The 15,790-nt window shown below is 49.0% G+C and overlaps 1 protein-coding gene across 1 annotated transcript; it reads left to right on the top strand.

Moving 5' to 3' along the window:
* The first annotated feature begins 6,839 nt into the window (after nt 1–6,839).
* LOC139833518 (uncharacterized) lies at nt 6,840–8,781 on the top strand. Its single transcript, XM_071823813.1, has 2 exons — nt 6,840–8,585; nt 8,650–8,781. The coding sequence occupies exons 1-2, from the start codon at nt 6,840–6,842 to the stop codon at nt 8,779–8,781; spliced, it is 1,878 nt and encodes a 625-aa protein (XP_071679914.1).
* The last annotated feature ends 7,009 nt before the right edge of the window (nt 8,782–15,790 follow it).

Genomic DNA, 15,790 nt, shown 5'->3' with positions numbered 1-15,790 from the left:
AGTATTTATGCTCGATAGTGGGTTCATGTCTCCGTGAATCTGGGGGAGTGAGAGAAACCTCTAAGATTATGGATGTGCTGTTGCCACTAGGGATAAAACATTGATGCTATGTCCGAGGATGTAGTTATCGATTACATTACGCACCATACTTAATGCAATTGTCTGTTGTTTTCAACTTAATACTGGAAGGGGTTCGGATGATAACCTGAAGGTGGAATTTTTAGGCATAGATGCATGCTGGATAGCGGTCTATGTACTTTGTCGTAATGCCCAATTAAATATCACAATACTCATCATATCATGTATGTGCATGGTCATGCCCTCTCTATTTGTCAATTGCCCAACTGTAATTTGTTCACCCAACATGCTATTTATCTTATGGGAGAGACACCTCTAGTGAACTGTGGACCCCGGTCCATTCTTTACATCTGAAATACAATCAACTGCAATTGTTCTACTATTCTCTGTAAACAATCATCATTCACACTATACATTTAATCCTTTGTTACAGCAAGCCGGTGAGATTCACAACCTCATTGTTTTGTTGGGGCAAAGTACTTGGTTTGTGTTGTGCAGGTTCCACGTTGGCGCCGGAATCCCTGGTGTTGCGCCGCACTACATCTCGCCGCCATCAACCTTCAACGTGCTTCTTGGCTCCTACTGGTTCGATTAAACCTTTGTTTCATACTGAGGGAAAACTTGCCGCTGTAGCATCACACCTTCCTCTTAGGTTTCCCAACGGACGTGTGCTGTACGCGTATCACCGCCTCGTCGCCCCACTTCGTTTCTCCCGCGGTGTTCTGGAAGCTTCGTGGAAAAATAAGATCCTGGGCGTTGATTTCGTCCAATTCCGAGAATATTTCCTTACTAGGATTTCTGAAACCAAAAACAGCAGAAAACAGCAACTGGCTCTTCGGCATCTCGTTAATAGGTTAGTGCCGGAAAATGCATAAATATGACATAAAGTATGCATAAAACATGTAGGTATCATCAATAAAGTAACATGGAACATAAGAAATTATCGATACGTTGGAGACGTATCACATATTGATTTTCATCTCTGAGATTTATTTCAAACAAGTTGATTGGTGTTGGAGACGAGTAAAATGTTTCATATCTATAGTGATGCAAAAGAAAGCTTGTCTATTCTGTGGCATATACTTTGGCATGTCATGTTGGATGTTATTCTTGTCATATGCTTAGCATTTATTGTTGTAGCATGACTTGTCTCAAATAGATTAGAATGCATAAGATTCCATTGAAATAATCATGTGGTGTTTCCATCATACAAAGCATAATATTGTGGTATTCTCCTTTGATGCATTATTGGGCCAACATGAGCCGAGGGGGTGCAACCCAATCCTAATGGGCCAGGCACATAGCCCCTTAAGGCCCAAGTTGGCCAACCCACTAGGGTTTTCCCAAAATCCTAGGGGGGGTCAACTTGGGGGGGGGGGGAAACTCCCCCCTTGGCCGCCGGCCATAACCCTAGATGGGGGCGTGGGGGGCCACCCCAAACCGACCTCCTCCCCTATATAAAGAGGGGAGGGGGCAGGGGGCGCAACCTACACCCTTCCCCAAACCCTAGCCGCCCCCTCTCTCCCTCCTCCTTCCTCCTGCACAGGCTTGGCGAAGCCCTGCAACAATTTCTCCTCCTCCAACACCACCACGCCGTTGTGCTGCTGGGATTCCGAGGAGATCTACCACACCTCCGCTACCCGCTGGAACAGGGAGAGGATGGACTTCATCAACACCGTACATGCGACCGAGTACGGAAGTGCTGCCGGATTGCAGCACCAGAACGATCGTCTACATCATAACGCACACACATCAGTTGGAAGTGTCAAAATCTGAGCGCTATTCAGAGCAAGTTGTAGAAAAATTGGTGCATGGTTTGATTCATAAACTAGCATCCAACTGTAGATCAAGTTGCAAAATCGTGTCGTGTTTCTTTTGGTTTCTTTTTTCTCAAGCCTCCTACAAGATCTGGGTGATGTTTGTGGCCTTGAACATGATTTTTTTTTGTTCATGCTCCAACATGGCTCTACTTTGGTAGTTACTGAAATTTGGTGAAAAATTACTCATGATCCTGGTTACTGGAATGTTCTAAAATTGTTTGATAGTCTTCTTTTTGGTTTGGCTGTGTGCATATAATATGCATAGTAGTTTTGGGTCCAACATATTGCTGAGAGTAGGGTACCTGCTTGTATTTGTTTTTGCAACCTATCTATTTGTACTAGTTTGTGCAAACTGAGAATGTATGTAACAATGTAATCTTATCTGTCTGTACTTGTATGTGCAGGTGTCCCATTCTAATATGAATTATCATGATAAACTTTTCCCGCAAACCACCAAGTACCTGGACGTTTCCCATCAATAGAATGAATTGTGTAATGGAGTAAACTTCGTCATATTGGTAGTCATCTGCTTCCATTTTGTAAACCTGGTTATATGGTAGTCATTTGGCTTCCATTTTGTAAAACCTGATTATATGCGGTGACAACTTATCTATGTTTGTTGACTATGTTGTAATCAGCAGAGAACATATGAACAATAGTATTGTAAGAATTTAATCTATATCAGAGTCAGGTGTGTGATATGCATTTATGATTGTGTGGAATATGAGAATAAATTGAATTTTGCCATTCATATATCTAAATTACTCAAGTGTTGGTCGACAAAAGAAACACCGACTGATTGTTAGAAAGGAAGCTTTGTACGGCACGTGCTAACGGAAAGTTGGTCGGGAAAACTTACCTCGTCTGAAGTTCGGTTGGCAAACAAATGTTGGTCGGGAAAAGGTTGTCGGTCGGCAAAGAAAACGTCAGTCGGGAAAGCTCTAGGCATGGTGTCGAACCGTCGGTCGGCAAAGAAATGTTGGTCGGGAAAGACCTTTGCCGACTGGACTTACAATGACCAACAGTGTTGGTCGGCAAAACTAATCCCCGCCCAACTTTCTGTTGGCGTAAGCGGCTTTCCCAACCAACTTATCAGTTGAGGTTCTAGTGCTGTGGTGTAGTGAACCACGAGATCTGATCTCGTTAAGGCTTTGGATCTACGAGGGTTAGTTCTCATCTATCTCGTTGCTCCGATTTCATAGATTATATCTTGGTTTTTCCATAGATTGGATCTTGGATTTATTCGTCTTTGCGATAGGAAATTTTGTTTTCCATGCATCGAACCCATCAACTACCACTCCTCCGTACAAGTTTTTCACAATGAGCAGTTCTTGACGGTAGGTCGTGTGCAGGTCGTAGTAAAACTCCACCAAAGCATGGGTTGACAGGTTGCCAACGCAGCTCCGCCGTCGAGTTCACTTGTAGTATTTTTCTCCTTTTAGAGCATCTCTAACGGAGTTCGTAAACATGAGAATTGTAAATACGAGTTTAATTCACTGAACTTGTGTTTACGGATCGAAAAAGTGCCGGTGCAGATTAGAACCCGTAAACTAAAACTGTAAAAAGACATATTCCTAAATATATCACTAAATGACAGTTCTCTTTTTTTCCTTGCCTCCTCCTTCTTCTTCTTCCTCCAGCCGCCGGCTTGCAAGCCCCGCACCGCCTTGCACCGCCTAGCCCCACCCCAACCCGGCTCCGCCCTGGCCTGCCCCGCCCCGCGCCGCCCTGCTCTGCCCCGACCAAGCCCTTCCCCGCGCCGACCTTGCCCTGCCCTGCCCCTCGCCGCCCCTGCCCCGCCCTGCCCCACCTCGGCGAACTCGACCCAGCCTGCCCCTGCCCCGCCCTGCCCCGCCTCGGCGAACTCGACCCCGCCCCGTCACGGACGCCTCCAGGGCCGCCCCGCCCGCTCCCGGCGAACTCGTGGATGGCCGGCTGCCCGCTCTCCCTTCCCCGAGCTTGCAACGTAGTATAGTTGGAATGCTTAGTCAGCCAATCTTACTTCTATTGTGGCCACCCAGATTTCTTAGCCTGGAAACTGATTGCTGCTCCCTATGGCCAGGATTACAGAGTTGAGTGTGATAACTTCAGGGATTAAGAATTGGAGGTTTAATTTGTACTTTGACTATGAATTCAGGGTTTAAAATGGACTTTACTCTTTTCTTGTTGGGTGGCTATATCTGTGTGGGTGTAGGATTTTTGTTAACGGGCTCATTTTTAGGAGATGCGATGTAGGCCTTGCTCTGCTTCTATTTTTTAGTTGTTTTTTCTTCTGTTTTTCAGTATGATTGATTCGATAGTCCATGTTATTTCTTTATGTGCAATTACACGTTTGTGTGCAATTAGAAAACCATATACATTTTTTTGTTCATGTAGTTGCATATGCGCAATTGTGCATTTTGTATAATTAGAAACCCATGCAAACTTTTATATGTGCGATTCCACATAGATGCACAATTTCACATATATGTGCAATTGGAAACCCATGTCATTATTAATATGTGCAATTGGAAACCCATGTCATTATTAATATGTGCAATTGGAAACCCATGTCATTATTACATCACACGGAAATCCTAACAGTTTAAGAGAACTGGTTGGAACATGGAAGCCAAGGTCACACCGGACCATACCCTAAGACTGCTCATAGTGGGAGTAACATAGCTAGTAACATCACACATCTCAAGGTATTTTGGTGACATGGCATGCGAATAAATGAAGAAAGAGAGTGAGGTGGTAACTAGCTATGTTACCATAACATCATACACACCAAGACAAAATGAGTCTACAACATAATAAATGATACAATGCATGACACCACATATAAGTTACTACCCACTAGTATGAAGGTAGTAACCTAGACTAGTAACATGGCATATGTTAATAGTCTAAGTTACTCCCCACTATGAGCAGCCTAATGCAGTGGCGGACCTAAAAACTTGATTAAAAATTTAATAAAAATTGACTGGGCTAATAAAGTGTGTACAATTTTGATAAATATCTTGGATCCGCCACTGCCCTCACGGATAGATGCAGTTCAAGGCTACGTCAAGACTACTACGGAGTAGTAGAAGAGACACATCTCTCCAAACTGATACCCGAATCCTGATGCTCCTTTTCACGCGGCACTTACCAAGCGGTCGATGCGGATGTTGGCCCAGCCCCAATCGCCGTGTACTTCCGGCGTAGACGAAGAAGTGATTCCGGCGAGACGACGTCCTGCGCACGTACAACAAACAAGCAAACCAATCTCACGATTTATCAATCAGACTAGTATGCACGTAAGTCACGAAAACGATGTATAGCCACAGGCCCGTATCGAGCCTGACTTTATTGATTCACGATGTGGTGGTTTACAAGTGCTGGTTACACGTATACTTATACACGGCTAACCTGACTCCTACTCGGTGGTGTACTCAGCGTCCAACACGGTACAAACCCAACACGACGCCGACCCGGTTCTAAATCCGGTTTAGACTCTCCTAGACGTATACGGAAACTACGACGCACACGACATCTTGCCGATGTCGAGAGTGATTAGTTCTAACAATCACCCCCCTAAGCACGATGTGCTCGTCTTCACAGCTTGGACGCCGATCCTTCGTCGCATCTCCAAGAACTTCAGTCGACCCAAAGACTTGGTCAGAATATCTGCAAGCTGATCATCGGTGCGAACATAGTTGACATCAATCTTGCTCTCCTCTACACACTCCCGTATGTAGTGATACCTCGTATCAATGTGCTTACTCCTGTCATGGTGCACCGGATTCTTGCACAATGAGATTGTAGACTTGTTGTCAACATTGAGCACCACCCTTTCCGCTTCCTCGTTCATGAGGTCACCGAGTAGCCTTCCTAGCCACACACCTTGACACGCCGCGGTTGCAGCTGCTATATACTCAGCTTCACAGGAAGATAATGCAACTACCTTTTGCTTCTGTGATAGCCAACTTACGATGCTATTTCCAAGGAAATATGCCACGCCCGAGGTACTCTTACGGTCGTCAACATCGCCTGCCATGTCGCTGTCACTATAGCCAAGTATCTTCACCTTCCCCTTCTCCTTCAAATAGACAACACCATAGTCAGTTGTCCCTTTGATGTACCTGAGTATATGTTTTACCGCTGCCCAATGTTCTGTTGTGGGTGCTTCCATGTAGCGACTCACAATGCCAACGGAATAGGCCAAGTCCGGTCTTGTGTTCACGAGATACCTCAAACTTCCGACCACACTCCTATACTCCGTTGCATCAACCGCGGGTGCTTCACTCTTCTTGCTTAGTTTAATCACTCTCGACATCGGCAAGATGTCGTGTGCGTCGTAGTTTCCGTATACGTCTAGGAGAGTCTAAACCGGATTTAGAACCGGGTCGGCGTCGTGTTGGGTTTGTACCGTGTTGGACGCTGAGTACACCACCGAGTAGGAGTCAGGTTAGCCGTGTATAAGTATACGTGTAACCAGCACTTGTAAACCACCACATCGTGAATCAATAAAGTCAGGCTCGATACGGGCCTGTGGCTATACATCGTTTTCGTGACTTACGTGCATACTAGTCTGATTGATAAATCGTGAGATTGGTTTGCTTGTTTGTTGTACGTGCGCAGGACGTCGTCTCGCCGGAATCACTTCTTCGTCTACGCCGGAAGTACACGGCGATTGGGGCTGGGCCAACAATTGGTATCAGAGCCTCGTGGAGGATCTCCTAGTAACGGGAGGTCATGACGAAGGAGGTGGGCGAGTATTCCGGCGTTGCGGCGCCGGTGTCGACGCAGTACCCGCAGTACATCCGCGACAACTACACGGTGTGGGCGACCACGATGATGTGGGCGCTCGAGTCCAACGAAATCTGGGAGGCTGTCGATCCAGGCGGCGACGAGTTCAAGAAGGGCGCGTCGAAGTACCGCAAGGACCGATAGGCACTCACGGCCATCTGCTCGGTGATGCCGATGGACGTGAAGCAGCACCTGATCTCGAAGAAATCTGCAAAGGAGGCGTGGGAGACGATCAAGACGCTAAATCTTGGTCACGAGCGCGTCCGCGAGGCGGCCCTACAAACCTTGCAGAAGAAGTACGAGAATCTGGAGATGGGAGAAGATGAGACGCTGGACGCCTTCGCTTCGAGGGTCGCTACATTGGTCAATGGGATTCGCGCGCTCGACGAGAAGCTCGAGGAGATCTCGATCGTAAGGCGTTTCCTTCGCGCGGCGCCGCCGCGTTACTTGTCCGTTGTTTCGGCAATCGAGCAGTGCGTTGATCTCAAGACTCTCACGATGGATGATCTTGTTGGACGGTTCAAGGCTCATGACGAGCGGATGAAGATCACCTACGGTGATGTGGTACCGGAAGAGCACGTTATGCTTACCCGTGCCCAGTGGCAGGTGGTGGTCGCCAAAGAGAAGGGCGATAAGGCATACGACAGAAGAAGTGATAAAGAAGCTTCTCGCCCAGCGAAAAAGTACATCGCAGGGGAGGACGAGGATGATGCTCCGCCGAGGAGGAAGTTTGACATAAAGAAAGTAAGATGTCATAACTGCGGCGAGCTCGGTCACTTCAAGGTTGATTGCCGGAAACTACCGAAGCCGAAGGAAAGGGCTCTCATCGCCCAGGAAGGAGATGATGGACCGATGATGCTGATGCTCGAAGTATGCGAGCAGAAGGACGAGGAGGAGCTACCTCCTCCATCACCGGCTACGGAGATTGTGATGGATCACGGTCTACCGTGTGTGGATCACGTGGACAAGCCTTGCGGCGAAGGTATTGTCGAGAAGCAACGGAGTGCCCCGTACCCACATGAAACCACGGATCAGGCAAGTGAAGCTTTGGAGCTCGTTCATGGCGATATATGCGGTCCGATTTCACCCGCAACCCCGTCCGGCAATGAGTACTTCATGCTTGTGGTGGATGATCACAGCCAATACATGTGGATTGTGTTGCTGAAGAGTAAAGATCAAGGTTTACAAGCATTCAAGAAGATCAAGGAAGCTGGAGGAGTCAAAGCAAGGGCGAAGAGAAAGACCCTACGCATAGATCGGGGTGGTGAATTGAAGCATAAGGTGGTGGCCATGGCACGGAGCATGATGGAGAGCAAAGGCTTGCCAGGAAAGTTCTGGGGTGAGGCAGTCAACACGGCTGTCTACTTGCTGAACAGGGCGCCAACTAGGAGTATGGTTGGTGGGACTCCGTACGAAGCATGGTATGGACGAAAGCCCTCGGTTGATCATCTTCGCACTTTCGGATGTGTGGCGCATGTCAAGACGGTGTCCGGCCATAAAAGAAGCTTGGCGGGTAGGAGTACTCCAATGATCATGACTGGCTATGAAGAAGGCTCGAAAGCGTACCGTTTGTGCAATCCCTCGACGAACAAGGTGGTTGTCACATGCGATGTAGTCTTCGAGGAAGACCTATCATGGATTTGGGACTCCACGGAACCGGACGAGATGTTTACTGTTGTTTGCAGTGAATTGCATGTAGATGATCAAGGAACTCGATTTGGTGGTGACACGGACACGCGCAAAATGAGTTCAGACGCCGACGGCGACAGCTCTCCGCGGCGATCAGCAGCATCAGGCAGCAAGGAGCGTGGTCGAGGGAGCAATCCAGGCGGCAGTCCGCCAGGAGGCCCAATAGTGGAGCTGCACGGGAGCCCAGCTCGGACGGAGCAAGACCCAGGCCCAGCTCGAGGTAGAGTCACTCCTAGCGAGGCTGGCTGGCCAGAAGCAAGTGCTTCACGTGTGTTGGCCTGCTGGCCAGAAGCAAGTGGTTCACGTGAGGAACCAAGGCCAGAAGGGAGCATCGCTCGGCCGGAAGATCACCCTGGACCAGCTGTTGCTGAAGTCTCAAGCGGCAAGGCCGGCAAGCCGGAAAGAGTTGCTCCAGGCTTAGCGCGTGGAGGAGCATGCATGTCTGTGGGCGACAGCTCTGGAACACTAGTGGAAAACAGGGCTTCCGTGGGAGCCTTTTGTCGCGGGCGCGCCTGCACCCGCGACAAATGGCCTGGCCACGTCGCCCCGAAACCATGTGGAGCGCGCGGAGGCTTTTGTCGCGGCCTTTTGTCGCGGGCCGTATTACGACCCGCGACAAAAGGGGTAGGAGCGACGTGGCCACCCCTTTTGTCGCGGGTCGTAATACGGCCCGCGACAAAATGTCCCCGCCCTATATATAGAAGCAGCCAGCCACCCCCCCCACCTCATTTTTTCCTTGGTGGTGAAGGTGGAGGTGTATGCTAGCTCATTTTTTCTACATGTGCACAAGAGGTGTTTGATGGAATGCTTGTGAGAGGGATGCCACTTGGTTTATTTGATAAGATTTCTCCTCTTTTTGATCCAAAAAGGTTAGCAACTATTTTCTTGACTATATATATATGCATAGTCCGTACAATACTAATTTTAGCAAGGTGATTGCATCTGATACATATATAATTGTGCTTATGATGCAGATGAGTCATCCATGGATGTACGGTAACCGATGTGCTCCCGCTTTCAGAGAGGGCGTGAATTCTTTCTTGCTTGTGGCCGAGGCCAACAAGTCGAAGCAAGGTTTTATGTGCTGTCCATGTCTAAAATGTAAGAACGAGAAGGATTACTCTTGCTCAAGAGATATTAAGAGCCACACTGCTTCGGTTTGGGTTCATGTCCAGTTATAATGTTTGGACCAAGCACGGAGAAGAAGGGGTTATGATGGAAGACGGCGATGAGGAAGAAGATAATGATGAGAAGTATTATCGATCTATGTTCTCTGAATGCTTTGATACCGCAATGGACGACAATGAAGAAGAAGGAGGTGAAGAACAGGCATCGGATGATCCTGTTGATGATGATCTTCGTCGGGCCATTTCGATGCAAGAAGAGACTCGTGACACGGATAAGGAGAGGTTGCGGTTCGACAAGATGTTAGAGGACCACCACAAATTGTTGTACCCGAGGTTGTGAAGATGGGCATAGAAAGCTGGGTAGCATATTGGAATTGCTGAAATGGAAGGCGAGAGGTCGGTGTGTGACTCGGGATTTGAGAAATTGATGATAATATTAAAGAAGCTGTTTCCAAGAAATAATGAATTGCCCGTCGGTACATATGAAGCAAAGAAGCTTGTCTGCCCTCTAGGATTAGATGTGCGAGAAGATACATGCATGCATTAATGATTGTATCCTCTACCGCGGTGAGAAGTACGAGAATTTGAATAAATGCCCGATATGTGGTGCATTGCGGTATAAGATCGGAAAAGATGACCCTGGTGATGTTGAGGGCGAGCCACCCGGGAAGAGGGTTCTGCGAAGGTGATGTGGTATGCTCCAATAATACCACGGTTGAAACGTTTGTTCGAAACAAAGAGCATGCCAAGTTGTTGCGATGGCACATGGAAGAACGTAAGAAAGACGCGATGTTGAGGCACCCGTGATGGTCGGCGGTGGAGAAACATCGGGAGAGAGTTTCCGGATTTTGCGGGTGAGGCAAGGAACTTATACTTTGGTCTAAGTACGAGATGGCATGAATCCTTTTGGGAGAGCGAGCTGATCCACGACCTGGCCCGTGACTCTATGTATCTACAACCTTCCTCCTTGGTTGTGCATGAAGCGGAAGTTCATTATGATGCCGGTGCTTATCCAAGGCCCAAAGCAACCTGGCAACGACATTGATGTGTACCTAAGGCCATTAGTCGATGAACTTTTGGAGTTGTGGGCCAAACCAGGTGTACGTGTGTGGGATGAGCACACGGAGCAAGAATTTGACCTACGAGCGTTGCTATTCGTAACCATCAATGATTGGCCTGCTCTCGGTAACATTTCGTGACAGACGAACAAAGGATACAATGCATGCACACTGTTTAGATGAGACTGAAAGTAAATATTTGGGAAAAAGCAGAAAAGTTGTGTACCCGTTCAATCGTCGTTTCCTTCCGCGCAAGCATCCCTTAAGGAAAAAGGCAAGCATTTCGATGGCGAGGCGAGACCGCCGTCCGAAGCCTGTCCCCGTAGTGGTGGCGATATATTTGACATGGTCAAGGATTTAAATGTTATCTTTGGAAAGGGTCCAGCGGTCGACTGTTAGAAAGACGATGACGGACACGCGCCCATGTGGAAGAAGAAATCTATTTTCCGGGAGCTAGAATATTGGAAAGTCTGGAAGTCCGCTCGCAATCGACGTGATGCACCTGACCAAGAATCTTTGTGTGAATATTCTAGGTTTTACGGGCGTGTATGGAAAGACAAAAGATACAACGAAGCACGGGAGGACCGGGAACTTCATAAAGGACGAAACGGCAATCATCCGGGCGGTTTGTAGGGCACGCCAGCTATGCTCTTACCAAACAAGAGAAGGAGATCTTTTTGAAGCCCTATTCAGTATCAAGGTTCCGTACGGTTTCTCGTCGAATATAAAGGGGATAGTAAATATGAAGGAGAAAAAATTCCAGAACACGAAGTCCCATGATCATCACGTGCTTATGACACAATTGCTTCCGATTGCATTGAGGGGACTTCTACCAGAAAATGTTCGACTAGCCATTGTGAAGATATGTGCATTCCTGAACGCAATTTCTCGAAGGTAATGGATCCGAAACTTTGTCGGGATTACGAGGAAGATGTGGTCCAATGTCTTGTCGGCTTCGAGTTGTTGTTCCCACCATCCTTCTTCAATATTATGACGCACCTCCTCGTTCACCTAGTTGAAGAGATTAGAATTCTCGGTCTGTATTTCTACACAATATGTTCCCCTTCGAGAGGTTCATGGGAGTCTTAAAGAAATATGTTCATAACCGAGCTAGGCGGAAGGAAGTATCTCAAAGGGCTACGGGCGAGGAGGTCATTGAGTTTTGTGTTGACTTTCTTCGACCTTAAGCCGATTGGTGTTCCTGAATCTCGGTATGAGGGGAGGCTGACTGGAAAAGGCACACTAGGAAGGAAAGCAACGGTGTGGAGGGACAAGATTTCTTTCAATCAAGCGCACTACACGAGTTCTATACAATTCCAGCTTGGTGGCTCCGTACATCGAGAAACATAAGAATGTTTTACGAGAAATAAACCAGGCCAGCCCGAGTCCTTGATTACACGTCAACACATGAATACCTTCGGCGGTTGGTTGCAAAGACATCTCATTAATGACCCATCTGCGGTGGAGCAGCTGTACTTGTTGGCCAGGTTACCATCTTCAAACATATGTACATTCCAAGGGTACGAGATAAATGGGAATACATTTTACACGATCGACCAAGATAAGAAGAGCACCAACCAAAACAGCGGTGTCCGCTTCGATGCAACAGACGAGAATGGGCAGACCACCACATATTATGGATACATAGAGGAGATATGGGAACTTGACTATGGTCCCACTTTTAAGGTCCCTTTGTTTCGGTGCAAATGGGTGAAGCTCAGCGCTATACATATTGACGATAAGTACGGTATGATAACAGTGGATCCCAACAATCTTGCGTGCACAGACGAGCCTTTTGTCCTAGCCAGCGAGGTGGCTCAAGTTTTCTACGTGAAGGACATGTCTAGCAAATCAAGAAAAAGAAATCAACAAAAGAATACATCAATCGAGGAGCCAAAGCGCCACATAGTTCTTTCGGGGAAAAGAAACATCGTGGGAGTGGATGACAAGACAGACATGTCGAGAAGATTATAATAAGTTTAAAGAAATTCCGCCCTTCACGGTGAAAATTGACCCAAGCATCTTGCTAAATGATGAAGATTCTCCATGGCTACGGCGTAGAAGATCACAACACTAGATGGCGATGTAATAATGTATTCTTCATATATAGTTCCCAAGACAATCTCTACATTTATGTAATAATGAAGATTAAGCGTGCTTGGCTTGTTGATCTGCTTGGCAAGGCGTATCGATGCTCCTTTTATAGGCACGGCACCGCTTCTACTTTGTCTTATTACTTCGACAGGCCGTCGTGCGCTACATGCTTTATCTCATCGAGCGGTGCGTCCACCCACGCGTCCTTATCCTGCCGACACCTTTAGTCGCGGTTGCGGCCACCAACCGTGACAAAAGGTTACCGACACATCCTTATCCTGCCGACAGCTTTAGTCGCGGTTGCAGCCACCAACCGTGACAAAAGGTTACCGACACATCCTTATTATCCTGCCGACATCTTTAGTCGCGGTTGCAGCCACCAACCGTGACAAAAGGCCCTCCTAGATAAGCCTCCCCCAGTCTTTTGTCGCGGTTTGAGCCTCCACCCGGGATGAAAGTTTCGCGCGCCACTTCGTTCCCGCCTATTTTCTTCCCGCATTCCCGCCATTTTCCACTATATATATGTAGGCTTGGACTCTCATATCTGCAAACCTCATCACTCTCTCCCATGGCTTCCATCGTATGTCTAACACCCCGGGAGGCGGAGGCGCTTTGCGCCTCGAACTACCCCTGCCCGCCCGGCTACCGCGTCCCGACCGGCCGGTTGCCGAGCGTCGGAGGCGTACCGGTCCCTCCTATCCCTGTAGGTGTGCCACGCGAGATGGCCATCACGAACCACTACTATTTCGAGCTCACGCACGAGCAGCGGAGGAATCCCCGGTGGCATCCCGACTACAGCCCGACTTGGGACAGCTTCTTCATCAATCGGCGTGAGAGGGCGGTTGCAGTACGAGGAGGACGGCCCGCCTCCTTCGAACTTCAACGAGGCCGGCCGTCGGATGTGGTGGCGCGGCCGGACTCTCCAGAGCGTCCTGGCCTATCGTGGCCCCCGCCTGCGCTACCCTCAATCCCAGCCCACGCGTGGTCATCCGCCGAGGTTCGACAACCGCGACCCCGATGCTAGCGACGATGACGTCGGCGACTTTGATGACTACAGTGGCGACGTGTATAGGACTAGGCACGACTATGATTGAATGGCTCCTGCTTTCGAATGTAGCCCTGTATCTTATTTTTCGGTTGAGCTCTGTACTTTAATTTCAGTTCAATCGTAATAAATTTCGTGTCAACCACTTTATTGAACAAAAACAACCGACAACGACTTTATAAACTAAATTTAAACTAATAGAACCGACAACGACTTTATTGAAATTACAATAAAATAGATAAATTACTAGTCTAGTCTCTACTCGTCGTCGGAGGTTGTCTCCGTCCAAAGGTCATCCCACCGAGGGTCGTTTCGGTCCAAGTTGTATTCGAGTTCTCGAGCTCGAAGGCGGCGACGGCCCGACGGTTGCGCCTGTTGGACCTGCGTTGTGCCCTAAGGTTAGCAAAGAACGCGTCGGGGACCGCGCCCTCCACCGGCGCATCAGCTGCTCGTCGCGCTCGGCGATGGCGATCTGCGCTGCACACTGGCGATGCCGGCGACGGTCCTCGTCGGTGACGAGGCACGGCGGTGGCGCGAGGAACTCCGCCTCCTCTAGCGATTCAACATCCGGAAAGTTGATGTCGTGCCACGGCCGCCGAAAGCGCCACGCCGCCGCGTCGTAAGCGCGCGCCGCCTCCTCCGGCGTGTTGTACGTGCCGAGGGTGAGGCGGAAGCCACCGGCGCGTATCTCGGCGGTGAACCTACCGCTCGGATGCACTCGAACGCCACGGAAACCGGACGCCCCTCGACGACATGGAGGCATCCCGGAGATGAATGAGCGGAGGCGGTGGCGACGTGTGGTTGCGCCCGCACTCGTCGCTCTATATAGCGCACGCGGGGCATGGCACGTGTTAGCGGTGGCTACACGTCGCACGCCGGCGTCGGCGGGGTGAGGCACGTGGCAGCGGTGGCTACACGTCGCACGCCGGCGTCGGCGGGGCGAGGCACGTGGAAGAGGTGGCGACACGTGGCACGGGGACGCGACACGAGTGGATATGATGCGAGATGCAAATAGTTATATGGATATCATATTCATGTTCATTGGATTTTTCTGATCAATTTTCATATATAAAACTTTTCTTTTTGAGTTACCATTTAAAAGTTATTGAAATAATAGTTTTTATTAAAAAAAAACAGAAAAACAAAAAACAGAAAAAAAAAACAGAAACACAAAAACTGTTGCAGGCACGATCCGCGTGAAGCGCATCCAACGGCTCCAGGCCGTTTGAATCCAACGGCCTGGAGCCGTTGGATGCGCTTCACGCGGATCGGCCGCCTCCTCCCACCCCCTTTTGTCGCGGGTCGAGCCACGGCCCGCGATAAAGGACCCCTGTCGCGGGTGGTGGCACGACCCGTGATAAAGGGAGCCTATCACGGGTCGTGCCACCACCCGCGACAAAAGGGGTTAGGTATAAATACCTAACCCCGCGGGCGGAGCCCCACCCGCGACACACGGAGGCCAACACTTAGCGAAATTCACGCCGCCGGGCTGCCGGATTTTGCCGTGCCGCCGCCGTCGATCTGCCGCGCCGTCGCCGCCGTCGATCTCCTCTGCCGCGCCGTCGCCGCCGTAGGCCTCCTCGAGCTCCTCTGCCGCGCGTGCCCTCTCGCCCGCGCCCTCTGCCGCCGTCGATTGCCGCCGCTGCCGCTCTGCTGCCGTCGATTGCCGCCGTGCCGCGCGCCCGCCGCCGCCGCCACTGTGCCCGTGCCGGCCCCGCCGCCGCGCGCCGCGCCCCTCCGCAGGTACAAGCCGCCGGCCATGTGCGCAGGCGCGCCGGCGCGACGCCCCGGCCGGCCCTCTTTTTTTTTAATTTTTTTTTTCTTAGTTAGATAATTTGTATAATTAGTTAGTTCATTTTTGTAATTAGTTATTAGTTAGTTTATTTTTGTATATAGACATTTTAGTAATTAGTTATTAGTTAGATAATTAGTATGTAATTAGTTAGTTCATTTTTGTATATAGACATTTTAGTAATTAGTTATTAGTTAGATAATTAGTATGTAATTAGTTAGTTCATTTTTGTATATAGACATTTTAGTATGTAATTAGTTAGTTCATTTTTGTAAGTATTTTGTTGTAATTAGTTAGTTTATTTTTGTTGTAAT

The sequence above is a fragment of the Lolium perenne genome, chromosome 7 (genome assembly GCF_019359855.2).
Source record: "Lolium perenne isolate Kyuss_39 chromosome 7, Kyuss_2.0, whole genome shotgun sequence".
In the NCBI taxonomy this organism is placed as follows: domain Eukaryota; kingdom Viridiplantae; phylum Streptophyta; class Magnoliopsida; order Poales; family Poaceae; genus Lolium; species Lolium perenne.
This window is presented reverse-complemented; position numbering and strand designations above follow the sequence as displayed.

Coding starts and splice junctions, on each gene's coding strand:
- LOC139833518 (XM_071823813.1), top strand. CDS start 6,840: ATGCCGATGGACGTGAAGCAGCACCTGATCTCGAAGAAATCTGCAAAG. Junction 8,586..8,649: donor CAGGCCCAGCTCGAGGTAGA/GTCACTCCTAGC, acceptor CCTGCTGGCCAG/AAGCAAGTGGTTCACGTGAG.